The sequence below is a fragment of the Salmo salar genome, chromosome 01, assembly GCF_965601325.2.
Source record: "Salmo salar chromosome 01, fSalSal1, whole genome shotgun sequence".
Lineage (NCBI taxonomy): Eukaryota > Metazoa > Chordata > Actinopteri > Salmoniformes > Salmonidae > Salmo > Salmo salar.
Genome location: NC_138291.1, coordinates 120,948,917 through 120,965,304, shown reverse-complemented (window position 1 = coordinate 120,965,304; position 16,388 = coordinate 120,948,917). Strand labels below are relative to the sequence as shown.

The window sequence follows — 16,388 nt, the reverse complement described above, 5'->3', positions numbered from 1 at the left end:
GTTCAACACAGACACGTGTGTTAGAAACACTATTAAAAGAGGACTAGAGCAGAGTACACATAGTTTACAGGTCATCTGGACTAGCACGTGACCCAACGAACAGGATGTAGTATTGATATGTGAGCACGTGACCCAACGAACAGGATGTAGTATTGATATGTGAGCACATGACCCAACGAACAGGATGTAGTATTGATATGTGAGCACATGACCCAACGAACAGGATGTAGTATTGATATGTGAGCACATGACCCAACGAACAGGATGTAGTGTTGATATGTGAGCACATGACCCAACGAACAGGATGTGGTATTGATATGTGATCGCACGTACAGACCCAATGTTTTCCTGAGCTCCTATGTCTAAAGGTTAGAGGAGCTTGGGAAAACGAAGGATAGGTGAAAGGAAAATACCAAAAGATCTGGGGGATGATTTAAAATAATTAGAAATAATCAAATGATAGCTAATTAACTTTGAGTTACAGTGAAGGGATGCCTGGGCTCTAACCCTGAGACACTTGACTTGTTTATTCTGTTGAATATGGACAGTGTGTTTTTGCTTTCAAGTCTGAGGGTCTAAATGCTCCTCCCATGTCCTCAGCATAGACTGTAGGTCTACTGATCCTGGTGGAGGGTCTAAATGCTCCTCCCATGTCCTCAGTAGAACAGCATAGACTGTAGGTCTACTGATCCTGGTGGAGGGTCTAAATGCTCCTCCCATGTCCTCAGTAGAACAGCATAGACTGTAGGTCTACTGATCCTGGTGGAGGGTCTAAATGCTCCTCCCATGTCCTCAGTAGAACAGCATAGACTGTAGGTCTACTGACCCTGGAGTTCATAGGTGTGATTGGTTCCATGCCCTCCCGGGCGTCTGGCCGGGCCTGGTCTTTCCTGTCGGTAGGTGGGGTTGAGCACACCCTGACAACAGTAGGTGAGTATTTGTTTGATTCTATGTTTTGGAAATGATCTAGAAAAGTCATAATTTCTCATTCAGGGCTACTGTTTCTGACTGTGGCCTGCTCTGTTCTACTCTAACAGGAGCCTACTGTTTCTGATTGTGGCCTGCTCTGTTCTACTCTAAAATGAGCCTACTGTTTCTGACTGGGGCCTGCTCTGTTTTACTCTAAAAGGAGCCTACTGTTTCTGACTGTGGCCTGCTCTGTTCTACTCTAACAGGAGCCTACTGTTTCTGACTGTGGCCTGCTCTGTTCTACTCTAAAAGGAGCCTACTGTTTCTGACTGTGGCCTGCTCTGCTCTGTTCTACTCTAAAAGGAGCCTACTGTTTCTGACTGTGGCCTGCTCTGTTCTACTCTAAAAGGAGCCTACTGTTTCTGATTGTGGCCTGCTCTGTTCTACTCTAAAAGGAGCCTACTGTTTCTGACTGTGGCCTGCTCTGTTCTACTCTAAAAGGAGCCTACTGTTTCTGACTGTGGCCTGCTCTGTTCTACTCTACTCTAATAGGAGCCTACTGTTTCTGACTGGGGCCTGCTCTGTTCTACTCTAAAAGGAGCCTACTGTTTCTGACTGTGGCCTGCTCTGTTCTCCTCTAAAAGGAGCCTACTGATTCTGACTGTGGCCTGCTCTGCTCTACTCTAAAAGGAGCCTACTGTTTCTGACTGTGGCCTGCTCTGTTCTGCTCTAAAATGAGCCTACTGTTTCTGACTGGGGCCTGCTCTGTTCTACTCTAAAAGGAGCCTACTGTTTCTGACTGTGGCCTGCTCTGTTCTCCTCTAAAAGGAGCCTACTGTTTCTGACTGGGGCCTGCTCTGTTCTACTCTTAAAGGAGCCTACTGTTTCTGACTGGGGCCTGCTCTGTTCTACTCTAAAAGGAGCCTACTGTTTCTGACTGTGGCCTGCTTTGTTCTACTCTAAAAGGAGCCTACTGTTTCTGATTGTGGCCTGCTCTGTTCTACTCTAAAAGGAGCCTACTGTTTCTGACTGTGGCCTGCTCTGTTCTACTCTAAAAGGAGCCTACTGTTTCTGACTGTGGCCTGCTCTGTTCTACTCTAAAAGGAGCCTACTGTTTCTGACTGGGGCCTGCTCTGTTCTACTCTAAAAGGAGCCTACTGTTTCTGACCGTGGCCTGCTCTGTTCTCCTCTAAAAGGAACCTACTGATTCTGACTGGGGCCTGCTCTGCTCTACTCTAAAAGGAGCCTACTGTTTCTGACTGTGGCCTGCTCTGTTCTGCTCTAAAAGGAGCCTACTGTTTCTGACTGGGGCCTGCTCTGTTCTACTCTAAAAGGAGCCTACTGTTTCTGACTGTGGCCTGCTCTGTTCTACTCTAAAAAGCAGTAGGACATAAACTCCTTCATCACCGTGCCATAGCACAGTCATCCATGTGTGTGTGTGTATCCAGCAGTCATTCCTAATGAATAAAGTGTTAGCTGATTCCAGACCTGTAGTAATTGCTCAGTGTGACTGGCAGTATAAAGTGTTAGCTGATTCCAGACCTGTAGTAATTGCTCAGTGCGACTGGCAGTATAAAGGCTGTAATGAATCTCTTAGCGTTTCATAAACAACACTATCCATCTTTCAAAACGATCGTTTCCCTGTCACATGCTGTGGGTGGCTACAGGACTTAATTGGTGTGTGTCTCAAATGTCACCCTATATATAAATACCATGACATGCTTCTACACCTGCATTGCTGCATTGCTACACAGGTGCTTCTACACCTGCATTGCTTGCTGTTTGGGGGTTTTTAGGCTGGGTTTCTGTTTCAGCACTTTGAGATATCAGCTGATGTAAGAAGAAGGGCTTTATAAATACATTTTGATTTGATTTGATTAATCACATAACCTATAGGGTAATCAATAGAATCCATCAACCCAATAGCACAATTATCAAATTGATTCTTAAAAGACATCCAGCTAAAATAACATATATTATTCATTTAAATGGTTGTGATAGTAATTTTCAAATGGGAGGAAAACAATAGCTGAGAGACAGAAATAGCCGCATCGTCCAACGTCATTCCGATCACTGCTCGTCATCCCCGATCTCACTGCACAGCGTCTCCCAGCTCAGACAGGATCCCCCAGCTCAGACAGGATCTCCCAGCTCAGACATGATCCCCCAGCTCAGACAGGATCCCCCAGCTCAGACAGGATCCCCCAGCTCAGACAGATCTCCCAGCTCAGACAGGATCGCCAAACATGATCCCCCAGCTCAGACAGGATCTCCCAGCTCAGACAGGATCCCCCAGCTCAGACAGGACCCACCAGCTCAGACATGATCCCCCAGCTCAGACAGGATCCCCCAGCTCAGACATGATCTCCCAGCACAGACAGGATCCCCCATCTCAGACAGGATCCCTCAGCTCAGACAGGATCCCCCAGCTCAGACATGATCCCCCAGCTCAGACAGGATCCCCCAGCTCAGACAGGATCCCCCAGCTCAGACATGATCCCCCAGCTCAGACATGATCCCCCAGCTCAGACAGGATCTCCCAGCTCAGACAGGATCTCCCAGCTCAGACAGGATCCCCCAGCTCAGACAGGATCCCCCAGCTCAGACAGGATCTCCCAGCTCAGACATGATCTCCCAGCTCAGACATGATCTCCCAGCTCAGACAGGATCCCCCAGCTCAGACACGCCGGTGTGCTGCAGCAACAACTACATGACACTTCAACAAATTACTAAATATGTGTAGGGCGCTTATCTCCTTGCGTAACTGGAGACATGACAGACATGAGGTAAGGTAGCCTAGCGGTTAAGAGAGGCTGAGAGGGGCTGAGGAGAGGTGGAGAGGGGCTGAGGAGAGGGGCTGATGAGAGGTGGAGAGGGGCTGAGGAGAGGTAGAGAGGGGCTGAGGAGAGGTAGAGAAGGGCAGAGGAGAGGTGGAGAGGAGCTGAGGAGAGGAGAGTTAGAGAGGGGCTAAGGAGAGGTAGAGAGGGGCTGAGGAGAGGTGGAGAGGGGATGAGGAGAGGTAGAGAAGGGCAGAGGAGAGGTGGAGAGGGGCTGAGGATAGGTGGAGAGGGGCTGAGGAGAGGGGCTGATGAGAGGTGGAGAAGGGCTGAGGAGAGGTAGAGAGGGGCTGAGGAGAGGTAGAGAGGGGCTGAGGAGAGGTAGAGAGGGGCTGAGGAGAGGTAGAGAGGGGCTAAGGAGAGGTGGAGAGGGGCTGAGGAGAGGAGAGGTAGAGAAGGGCTAAGGAGAGGTAGAGAGGGGCTAAGGAGAGGTAGAGAGGGGCTAAGGAGAGGTAGAGAGGGGATGAGGAGAGGTAGAGAGGGGATGAGGAGAGGTAGAGAAGGGCAGAGGAGAGGTGGAGAGGGGCTGAGGAGAGGTAGAGGGGCTGAGGAGAGGAGCTGCGGAGAGGTAGAGAAGGGCAGAGGAGAGGTGGAGAGGAGCTGAGGAGAGGTAGAGAGGGGCTGATGAGAGGTGGAGAAGGGCTGAGGAGAGGTAGAGAGGGGCTGAGGAGAGGTAGAGAGGGGCTGAGGAGAGGTAGAGAGGGGCTGAGGAGAGGTGGAGAGGGGCTGAGGAGAGGTAGAGAGGGGCTAAGGAGAGGTAGAGAGGGGCTGAGGAGTGGTAGAGAGGGGCTGAGGAGAGGTAGGGAGAGGCTGAGGAGAGGTAGAGAGGGGCTGAGGAGAGGTAGAGAGGAGCTGAGGAGAGGAGGGGTATAGAGAGGCTGAGAAGAGGTAGAGAGGGGCTGAGGAGTGGTAGAGAGGGGCTGAGGAGAGGTAGAGAGGGGCTGAGGAGAGGTAGAGAGGGGCTGAGGAGAGGTAGAGGTAACCTGGTCCCTCCATCAGTCATTTCTAACCTGGTCCCTCCGTCAGTCATTACTAACCTGGTCCCTCCATCAGTCATTACTAACCTGGTCCCTCCGTCAGTCATTACTAACCTGGTCCCTCCATCAGTCATTACTAACCTGGTCCCTCCATCAGTCATTACTAACCTGGTCCCTCCATCAGTCATTACTAACCTGGTCCCTCCATCAGTCATTACTAACCTGGTCCCTCCATCAGTCATTACTAACCTGGTCCCTCCATCAGTCATTACTAACCTGGTCCCTCCATCATCCTGTATCAGTCATTACTAACCTGGTCTCTTCATCAGTCATTACTAACCTGGTCCCTCCATCAGTCATTACTAACCTGGTCCCTCCATCATCCTGTATCAGTCATTACTAACCTGGTCCCTCCATCAGTCATTACTAACCTGGTCCCTCCATCATCCTGTATCAGTCATTACTAACCTGGTCCCTCCATCAGTCATTACTAACCTGGTCCCTCCATCATCCTGTATCAGTCATTACTAACCTGGTCTCTTCATCAGTCATTACTAACCTGGTCCCTCCATCAGTCATTACTAACCTGGTACCTCCATCATCCTGCAGCAGCAACAAAGAATATAGCTGTAGTTATGTTAGACTGTAACTACTGAAGCTATTCATTAACATGTTCTCTTTTTTTCTTTCCCTGCTCGCTGCTCAGCATGCTGGGAGTGTGCATGGTTTACAAATTAAATGTTGAGCTCTCACACTTGCTGCTCCTCTTCCAATCTCTCTCGCTCTTTTATCTTTACGCACTTTCCGTCTACACACAGTCACATCCTCTCCTTCTACCTGCCTCCCTGTATCTCTGTCTGTATCTCTACCCCCCCTCTCCTTCTACCTGCCTCTCTGTATCTCTCTCTGTATCTCTACCCCCTCTCTCCTTCTACCTGCCTCGCTGTATCTCTCGTTGTATCTCTACCCCCCACCTCTCCTTCTACCTGCCTCGCTGTATCTCTCTCTGTATCTCTACCCCCACCTCTCCTTCAGCCTGCCTCCCTGTATCTCTCTGTATCTCTACCCCCCACCTCTCCTTCAGCCTGCCTCCCTGTATCTCTCTCTGTATCTCTACCCCCCACCTCTCCTTCAGCCTGCCTCCCTGTACCTCTCTCTGTATTTCTACCCCCACCTCTCCTTCAGCCTGCCTCTCTGTATCTCTCTGTATCTCTACCCCCCTCTCTCCGTCTACCTGCCTCTCTGTATCTCTACCCCCCACCTCTCCTTCAGCCTGCCTCTCTGTATCTCTACCCCCCACCTCTCCTTCTACCTGCCTCCCTGTATCTCTCTCTGTATCTCTACCCCCCCTTCTCTCCTTCAGCCTGTCTCCCTGTATCTCTCTCTGTATCTCTACCCCCCACCTGTCCTTCAGCCTGCCTCTCTGTATCTCTCTCTGTATCTCTACCCCCCACCTCTCCTTCTACCTGCCTCCCTGTATCTCTCTCTGTATCTCAACCCCCAGCTCTCTGTCTACCTGCCTCTCTGTATCTCTCTCTGTATCTCAACCCCCACCTCTCCGTCTACCTGCCTCCCTGTATCACTCTCTGTATCTCTACCCCCCCACCTCTCCTGCTACCTGTCTCCCTGTATCACTCTCTGTATCTCTACCCCCCACCTCTCCTGCTACCTGTCTCCCTGTATCTCAACCCCCACCTCTCCGTCTACCTGCCTCTCTGTATCTCTCTCTGTATCTCTACCCCCCTCTCTCCATCTACCTGCCTCTCTGTATCTCTCTCTGTATCTCTACCCCCCACCTCTCCTTCTACTGACCACCCTGTATCTCGCTCTGTATCTCTACCCCCACCTCTCTCCTTCAGCCTGCCTCCCTGTATCTCTACCCCCCACCTCTCCTTCAGCCTGCCTCCCTGTATCTCTCTGGCTGGCTTACTGACTGGCTGACTGACTGGCTGACTGACTGGCTGACTGACTAACTGGCAGACCGACCCACCGACTGATTGTTTCTGGGGCCCCTGACTCCTGGCAGACCCAGTACTGCCCTTGAATACTCTTCTGGCTCAGAGAGAGCACAATTTAATTAGCCAAATTATTCATAGATAGAAAGGTGATTATAAAAAGTTAATTACAGAAATGCAAGTCATGATGGAATACGACACAGCATCTCAGTCTCTGATACGTTCTGCAACATCATATACAAGGTTTAAAACTGCACCGCAGTTCTGCACAAAATAACATCACATCATAGTACTGTAGTTCATGTCATTTCAACATACCGTATTACATGGGCTATGGACTGGGACTATAACAGGGTAGACCACAGGGCTATGGACTGGGACTATAACAGGGTAGACCACAGGGCTGTGGACTGGGACTATAACAGGGTAGACCGCAGGGCTGTGGACTGGGACTATAACAGGGTAGCCCACAGGGCTATGGACTGGGACTATAACAGGGTAGACCACAGGGCTGTGGACTGGGACTATAACAGGGTAGACCGCAGGGCTGTGGACTGGGACTATAACAGGGTAGACGACAGGGCTGTGGACTGGGACTATAAAAGGGTAGACCACAGGGCTATGGACTGGGACTATAACATGGTAGACCGCAGGGCTGTGGACTGGGACTATAACAGGGTAGACCACAGGGCTATGGACTGGGACAATAACAGGGTAGACAACAGGGCTGTGGACTGGGACTATAACAGGGTAGATCACAGGGCTGTGAACTGGGACTATAACAGGGTAGACCACAGGGCTATGGACTGGGACTATAACGGGGTAGACCACAGGGCTGTGGACTGGGACTATAACAGGGTAGACCAGAGGGCTGTGGACTGGGACTATAACAGGGTAGACCACAGGGCTATGGACTGGGACTATAACAGGGTAGACCACAGGGCTGTGGACTGGGACTATAACAGGGTAGACCAGAGGGCTGTGGACTGGGACTATAACAGGGTAGACCACAGGGCTGTGGACAGGGACTATAACAGGGTAGACCAAAGGGATATGGACTGGGACTATAACAGGGTAGACCACAGGGCAGGGGACTGGGACTAAAACAGGATAGACCACAGGGCTATGGACTGGGACTATATCAGGGTAGACCACAGGGCTGTGGACTGGGACTAAAACAGGGTAGACCACAGGGCTGTAGACTGGGACTATAACAGGGTAGACCACAGGGCTGTGGACTGGGACTATAACAGGGTAGACCACAGGGCTGTGGACTGGGACTATAACAGGGTAGACCACAGGGCTGTGGACTGGGACTATAACAGGGTAGACAACAGGGCTATGGACTGGGACTATAACAGGGTAGACCACAGGGCTGTGGACTGGGACTATAACAGGGTAGACCACAGGGCTGCGGACTGGGACTATAACAGGGTAGACCACAGGGCTGTGGACTGGGACTATAACAGGGTAGACCACAGGGCAGGGGACAGGGACTAAAACAGGATAGACCACAGGGCTATGGACTGGGACTATATCAGGGTAGACCACAGGGCTGTGGACTGGGACTAAAACAGGGTAGACCACAGGGCTGTAGACTGGGACTATAACAGGGTAGACCACAGGGCTGTGGACTGGGACTATAACAGGGTAGACCACAGGGCTGTGGACTGGGACTATAACAGGGTAGACCACAGGGCTGTGGACTGGGACTATAACAGGGTAGACCACAGGGCTGTGGACTGGGACTATAACAGGGTAGACAACAGGGCTATGGACTGGGACTATAACAGGGTAGACCACAGGGCTAGTTAACCACACACTGACTGGGGAGTAGTTAACCACACTGACTGACTGGGGAGTAGTTAACCACACTGACTGGGGAGTAGTTAACCACACTGACTGGGGAGTAGTTAACCACACACTGACTGACTGGGGAGTAGTTAACCACACTGACTGGGGAGTAGTTAACCACACTGACTGACTGGGGAGTAGTTAACCACACTGACTGGGGAGTAGTTAACCACACTGACTGACTGGAGAGTAGTTAACCACACTGACTGACTGGGGAGCAGTTAACCACACCGACTGGGGAGTAGTTAACCACACTGACTGACTGGGGAGCAGTTAACCACACCGACTGGGGAGTAGTTAACCACACTGACTGACTGGGGAGTAGTTAACCACACTGACTGACTGGGGAGTAGTTAACCACACTGACTGGGGAGTAGTTAACCACACTGACTGGGGAGTAGTTAACCACACTGACTGACTGGGGAGTAGTTAACCACACACTGACTGACTGGGGAGTAGTTAACCACACTGACTGGGGAGTAGTTAACCACACTGACTGGGGAGTAGTTAACCACACTGACTGGGGAGTAGTTAACCACACTGACAGGGGAGTAGTTAACCACACTGACTGGCTGGGGAGTAGTTAACCACACTGACTGACTGGGGAGTAGTTAACCACACTGACTGGGGAGTAGTTAACCACACTGACTGACTGGGGAGTAGTTAACCTTACATAACCCTAACCTTAAACCTAACCACACTGCAAACCTTTTTCCTGACCATAACCTTAAATGAATATTAAAAGCTCATTCTACAGCCCATTTTGACTTTGTGGCTGTGCTATCTACAGGGAACTAGTCAGTCTGTGCTTAGCGTTGCTCTCTGATTGGGTCTGTAAATCCATCTGTCCAGGTCACTATAGGGAAGTGGACCCCAGCATAGAGACATCTCGTCCCGTCACTGGACCATCCATCAGAACCATTACAGGCCCTGTCTGAGATAGATAGATCTGTGTGTACTCAGCCCTGCCTGTTACAGACAGACAGACAGACAGACAGACAGACAGACAGACAGACAGACAGACAGACAGACAGACAGACAGACAGACAGACAGACAGACAGACAGACAGACAGACAGACAGACAGACAGACAGACAGTGTGCCCTGTGTACTCACCCCTTCTGCCTTCTCCTCTGTGTTGGCCAGCATCTCCTGCAGGGCCCGTACTGAGAGGGACTGTTCCAGGACAAACGTACAGATGGACAGGTCTGGAGGGACATTCTGGAAGAGACGACAGCTAGGTTAGAAGGGAACTGTAGTCCTAGAGCAGGTCAGTCTGGGAGATGTAGTCCCTGAGAGGGACTGCTCCAGGACAAACGTACAGATGGACAGGTCTGAAGGGACATTCTGGAAGAGATGACAGCTAGGTTAGAAGGGAACTGTAGTCCTGGAGCAGGTCAGTCTGGGAGATGTAGTCCAGTCAAAGTATAAACAGCCAGGCTAGAAGGGAACTGTAGTCCTAGAGCAGGTCAGTCTGGGAGATGTAGTCCAGTCAAAGGATAAACAGCCAGGTTAGAAGGGAAATGAGCATCAGCAGTAATCTACAGTCATTTAGACTACGTATCTTGCTCGGGAAAGACCTGAGGCTGGGCTGACAAGGACAAGGACTTGCATAGCCATTAGCCCATACACTACTACTCCTGGTGCAATGCAGTCTGGTAGATGTAGTTCCTGTGTTCACCTTAGAGTTGGATGTTGACTCGAGGAAGCAGAGTCTGTTTCCGAAGCCCTCGGCTGCCAGACACAGCTTCTGTTGCTCCTTGTGGACTGTGGCAGAACACTGCAGGACAACCTCGTCATCCTGGGGACACAGAGACAGGAAGTAGCAGTTAGAACCAACACAGAAAACCCTGGTCACTCTGGGGTAGAGAGAGACACAGCAGAGAACCAACACAGAAAACCCTGGTTACTGTGGGGTAGAGAGAGAGACACAGCAGACAACTAACACAGAAAACCCTGGTCACTGTGGGGTAGAGAGAGAGAGACACAGCAGAGAACCAACACAGAAAAACCCTGGTCACTGTGGGGTAGAGAGAGACACAGCAGAGAACCAACGCAGAAAACCCTGGTTACTGTGGGGTAGAGAGAGAGACACAGCAGAGAACTAACACAGAAAACCCTGGTCACTGTGGGGTAGAGAGAGAGAGAGACACAGCAGAGAACCAACACAGAAAACCCTGGTCACTGTGGGGTAGAGAGAGAGAGAGAGAGAGACAACAGAGAACCAACACAGAAAACCCTGGTCACTGTGGGGTAGAGAGAGAGACACAGCAGAAAACTAACACAGAAAACCCTGGTCACTGTGGGGTAGAGAGAGAGAGACACAGCAGAGAACCAACACAGAAAACCCTGGTCACTGTGGGGTAGAGAGAGAGACACAGCAGAGAACCAACACAGAAAACCCTGGTTACTGTGGGGTAGAGAGAGAGACACAGCAGACAACTAACACAGAAAACCCTGATCACTGTGGGGTAGAGAGAGAGAGACCCAGCAGAGAACCAACACAGAAAAACCCTGGTCACTGTGGGGTAGAGAGAGACACAGCAGAGAACCAACGCAGAAAACCCTGGTTACTGTGAGGTAGAGAGAGAGACACAGCAGAGAACTAACACAGAAAACCCTGGTCACTGTGGGGTAGAGAGAGAGAGAGACACAGCAGAGAACCAACACAGAAAACCCTGGTCACTGTGGGGTAGAGAGAGAGAGACACAGCAGAGAACCAACACAGAAAACCCTGGTCACTGTGGGGTAGAGAGAGAGACACAGCAGAGAAACAACACAGAAAACCCTAGTCACTGTGGGGTAGAGAGAGACACAGCAGAGAACACATCGATAAGAACCAACACAGCCTTGTCATTGCCAACAATCAACAACCTGGGCAACAATCTAAAATGTGTGACCTCCAGAGTCAAGTCTGCTCCACGGTGGGCGCCTGCCAGCGCAGCCGTTTGTAATGACTAATGAGGGCCAAAGGGGCTCTTTTGAACGTTGTAACTGGCAACGGAACATTTTCAGTCAACACGCTGCACTCAGCAGCACCTAGAGGGGTCAGGCTTTAACCCAGCAAACAAGGGGGTCGTCCTAAGGACATAACACGTTATCCCACTGACGTGCAGAGAACATTCTACGAACGTTAAAACATAACGTCAAGAGGATGTTCAGTACAGGTCCCCGGGTTTTGGTCGCAGTATAACGTTACAATAAGGTAGTTTTGATGTCTATTAGGGAACGTTACAAAAAGGTTCCTATTTGGTTGTGATAGGATGTTATGAGTGGGACATTCAACGACAACAAGGGGACGTCGCATGAAGGTCAAGGGGACGTCGGATGAAGGTCAAGGGGACGTCGCATGAAGGTCAAGGGGACGTCGCATGAAGGTCAAGGGGACGTCACATGAAGGTCAAGGGGACGTCGCATGAAGGTCAAGGGGATGTCGCATGAAGGTCAAGGGGACGTCGCATGATGGTTTTGAGGTAAGTCAGACGCTGATCAGCTGAAATAGTGACCATACGCTTCCATTTAGAAAGAAAGTCGCACGCTCCCCAAATGTTTTCATGGCTAACCGACATTACGGCACTATTCCTTGAGTGGCGCAGTGGGTCCATTACACTGAGTGGGTCCATTACACTGTAGAAGGAGATGAGAGGGTCCATTACACTGTAGAAGGAGATGAGAGGGTGTATTACACTGTAGAAGGAGATGAGAGGGTCCATTACACTGTAGAAGGAGATGAGAGGGTCCATTACACTGTAGAAGGAGATGAGAGGGTGTATTACACTATAGAAGGAGATGAGAGGGTCCATTACACTGTAGAAGGAGATGAGAGGGTCCATTACACTGTAGAAGGAGATGAGAGGGTCCATTACACTGTAGAAGGAGATGAGAGGGTCCATTACACTGTAGAAGGAGATGAGAGGGTCCATTACACTGTAGAAGGAGATGAGAGGGTCCATTACACTGTAGAAGGAGATGAGAGGGTCCATTACACTATAGAAGGAGATGAGAGGGTCCATTACACTGTAGAAGGAGATGAGAGGGTCCATTACACTGTAGAAGGAGATGAGAGGGTGTATTACACTGTAGAAGGAGATGAGAGGGTCCATTACACTGTAGAAGGAGATGAGAGGGTCCATTACACTGTAGAAGGAGATGAGAGGGTGTATTACACTATAGAAGGAGATGAGAGGGTCCATTACACTGTAGAAGGAGATGAGAGGGTCCATTACACTGTAGAAGGAGATGAGAGGGTCCATTACACTGTAGAAGGAGATGAGAGGGTCCATTACACTGTAGAAGGAGATGAGAGGGTCCATTACACTGTAGAAGGAGATGAGAGGGTCCATTACACTGTAGAAGGAGATGAGAGGGTCCATTACACTATAGAAGGAGATGAGAGGGTCCATTACACTGTAGAAGGAGATGAGAGGGTCCATTACACTGTAGAAGGAGATGAGAGGGTCCATTACACTGTAGAAGGAGATGAGAGGGTGTATTACACTGTAGAAGGACATGAGAGGGTCCATTACACTGTAGAAGGAGATGAGAGGGTCCATTACACTGTAGGAAGGAATGACAATGGCTGGATCGTTCACAGAGACTAACTTTCCCTGTGTTTCTTAACACGCACGCACACGCACACACACACACACACACACACACACACACACACACACACACACACACACACACACACACACACACACACACACCAGGGATCCCTGACAGGAAACTGATAGGACATGGAGCTCTGCCAACTGAGGATGAGGCTAAATGCTGCTCGTCAATAACAGGCCATCTCTCAGTACCCCCCCCCCCCCCCCCGGCACTATAGAGCATTCCTTCCCCTGAATGGATTATGTTTCTGTTAGGGAGAAAATTATAGCGAACGGCTGAAGAACGGAGTGGGAATGTAGATACCAGGGTGATACAGACTGCATGATGAGCCCTGGACCATCAGAGATATATTACTGCTGAGTGGGTATATAGATACCAGGGTGAGCCCTGGACCATCAGAGATATATTACTGCTGAGTGGGTATATACATACCAGGGTGAGCCCTGGACCATCAGAGATATATTACTGCTGAGTGGGTATATAGATACCAGGGTGAGCCCTGGACCATCAGAGATATATTACTCCTGAGTGGGTTATATAGATACCAGGGTGAGACCTGGACCATCAGAGATATATTACTGCTGAGTGGGTATATAGATACCAGGGAGAGACACGGACCATCAGAGATGTATTACTGCAGAGTGGGTATATAGATACCAGGGTGAGCCCTGGACCATCAGAGATGTATTACTTCTGAGTGGGAATATAGATACCAGGGTGATACATGGACCATCAGAGATATATTACTGCTGAGTGGGTATATAGATCACAGGGTGAGCCCTGGACCATCAGAGATATATTACTGCTGAGTGGGTATATAGATACCAGGGTGAGCCCTGGACCATCATAGATATATTACTGCTGAGTGGGTATATAGATACCAGGGTGAGCCCTGGACCATCAGAGATATATTACTGCTGAGTGGGTATATAGATCCCAGGGTGAGCCCTGGACCATCAGAGATATATTACTGCTGAGTGGGTATATAGATACTAGGGTGATACATGGACCATCAGACATGTATTACTGCTGAGTCCTGTAGATCTCTAGACTCTTCAGAAGATCCCAACCTGATAAAAATAGACAAATACAGTACTGGATTTAGAGGGAAATGGTCAGAGACCTGGCAGTGTGGTGCCAGGACAACCTCTCTCCACAACGTCAGCAAAATAAATGTGCTGTCTCACGGACTACAGGGAACGAAAGGCCGAGCACGCACCCATTCACATCGACAGGGCTGTAGGGGAGCAGGTCGAGAGCTTCGAGTTCCTCGGTGTCCACCACAAAGAAATGATCATGGTTCACACACACCAACACATTTGTGAAGAGGGCACCGACACCTCTTCCACCCTCAGGAGACTGAAAAGATTTAGGCAGGTTCCCTCAGATCCTTTAAAAGTTCTACAGCTGCACCATCGAGAGCATCTTGACTGACTGCATCACCGGTGTCGTGACTTTAACTTTTCATTAATCTGATGACTGTTACGTATTTAATCAACTAACTATGTTACAACTGTTACCTGATTAATGCAGTTTGAGCCCCACCCTCTTCAGCATACTTAATGTGTCATCCAAGACCAGACGTAGACTGTGGACCAAAAGGCACTCACATTGGGTGTGACAATATTCATTGGGGTGAAAAAAGAGATTGCAGAAGTGACATTTTGATGATAAAATAGACAACATTCTTAACCAAGCACAGTAAATGTCACCTTAATCTAATCCCTACCCACATACCACTCTAATCTAATCTAATCCCTACCCACATACAACTCTAATCTAATCCCTACCCACATACCACTCTAATCTATCCCTACCCACATACCAGTCTTATCTAAATCCTACCCACATACCACTCTAATCTAAAACCTACCCACATACCACTATAATCTAATCCCTACCCACATACCACTCTAATCTAAACCCTACCCACATACCACTCTAATCTAATCCCTACCCACATACCAGGCTAATCTCTACCCACATACCACTATAATCTAATCCCTACCCACATACCACTCTAATCTAATCCCTACCCACATACCACTCTAATCTAATCCCTACCCACATACAACTCTAATCTAATCCCTACCCACATACCAGTCTAATCTAATCCCTACCCACAAACCAGTCTAATCTAATCCCTACCCACATACCACTCTAATCTAATCTAATCCCTACCCACATACCACTCTAATCTAATCTAATCCCTACCCACATACCACTCTAATCTAATCTAATCCCTACCCACATACCACTCTAATCTAATCCCTACCCACATACCACTCTAATCTAAATCCTACCCACATACCACTCTAACCTAATCCCTACCCACATACCACTCTAATCTAATCCTACCCACATACCACTCTAATCTAATCCTACCCACATACCAGTCTAATCTAATTCCTACCCACATACCAGTCTAATCTAATCCCTACCCACATACCAGTCTAATCTAATCCCTACCCACATACCAGTCTAATCTAATCCCTACCAACATACCAGTCTAATCTAATCCCTACCCACATACCAGTCTAATCTTAATCCTACCCACATACCACTCTAACCTAATCCCTACCCACATACCACTCTAATCTAAAGCCTACCCACATACCAGTCTGATCTAAAACCTACCCACATACCAGTCTAATGTAACCCTACCCACATACCAGTCTAATCTAATCCCTACCCACATACCAGTCTAATCTTATCCCTACCCACATACCAGTCTAATCTAACCCCTACCCACATACCACTCTAATCTAATCCATACCCACATACCACTATAATCTAATGCCTACCCACATACCACTCTAATCTAATCTATTCCCTACCCACATACCAATCTAATCTGATACCTACCCACATACCAGTCTAATCTAATCCCTACCCACATACCACTCTAATCTAAAAACCTACCCACATACCAATCTAATCTAATCCATACCCACATACCACTCTAATCTAATGCCTACCCACATACCACTCTAATCTAATCTAATCCCTACCCACATACCAATCTAATCTGATACCTACCCACATACCACTCTAATCTAAACCCTACCCACATACCAGTCTAATCTAATTCCTACCCACATACCAGTCTAATCTAATCCCTACCCACATACCACTCTAATCTAAAACCTACCCACATACCAGTCTAATCTAACCCCTACCCACATACCAGTCTAATCTAACCCCTACCCACATACCAGTCTAATCTAACCCCTACCCACATA

General features: G+C 49.0%; 1 protein-coding gene across 1 annotated transcript in view; it reads right to left on the bottom strand.

Annotated features, from left to right (window-relative positions):
* The window catches only part of LOC106613696 (ryanodine receptor 2), a 1,296,826-nt gene that overhangs the window by 1,205,129 nt on the left and 75,309 nt on the right, over window positions 1–16,388 (bottom strand). Inside the window, 2 exon segments of the mRNA XM_082973418.1 lie at window positions 9,649–9,753; window positions 10,214–10,333. Of these exon segments, the coding sequence (XP_082829544.1) occupies window positions 9,649–9,753; window positions 10,214–10,333 (225 nt within the window).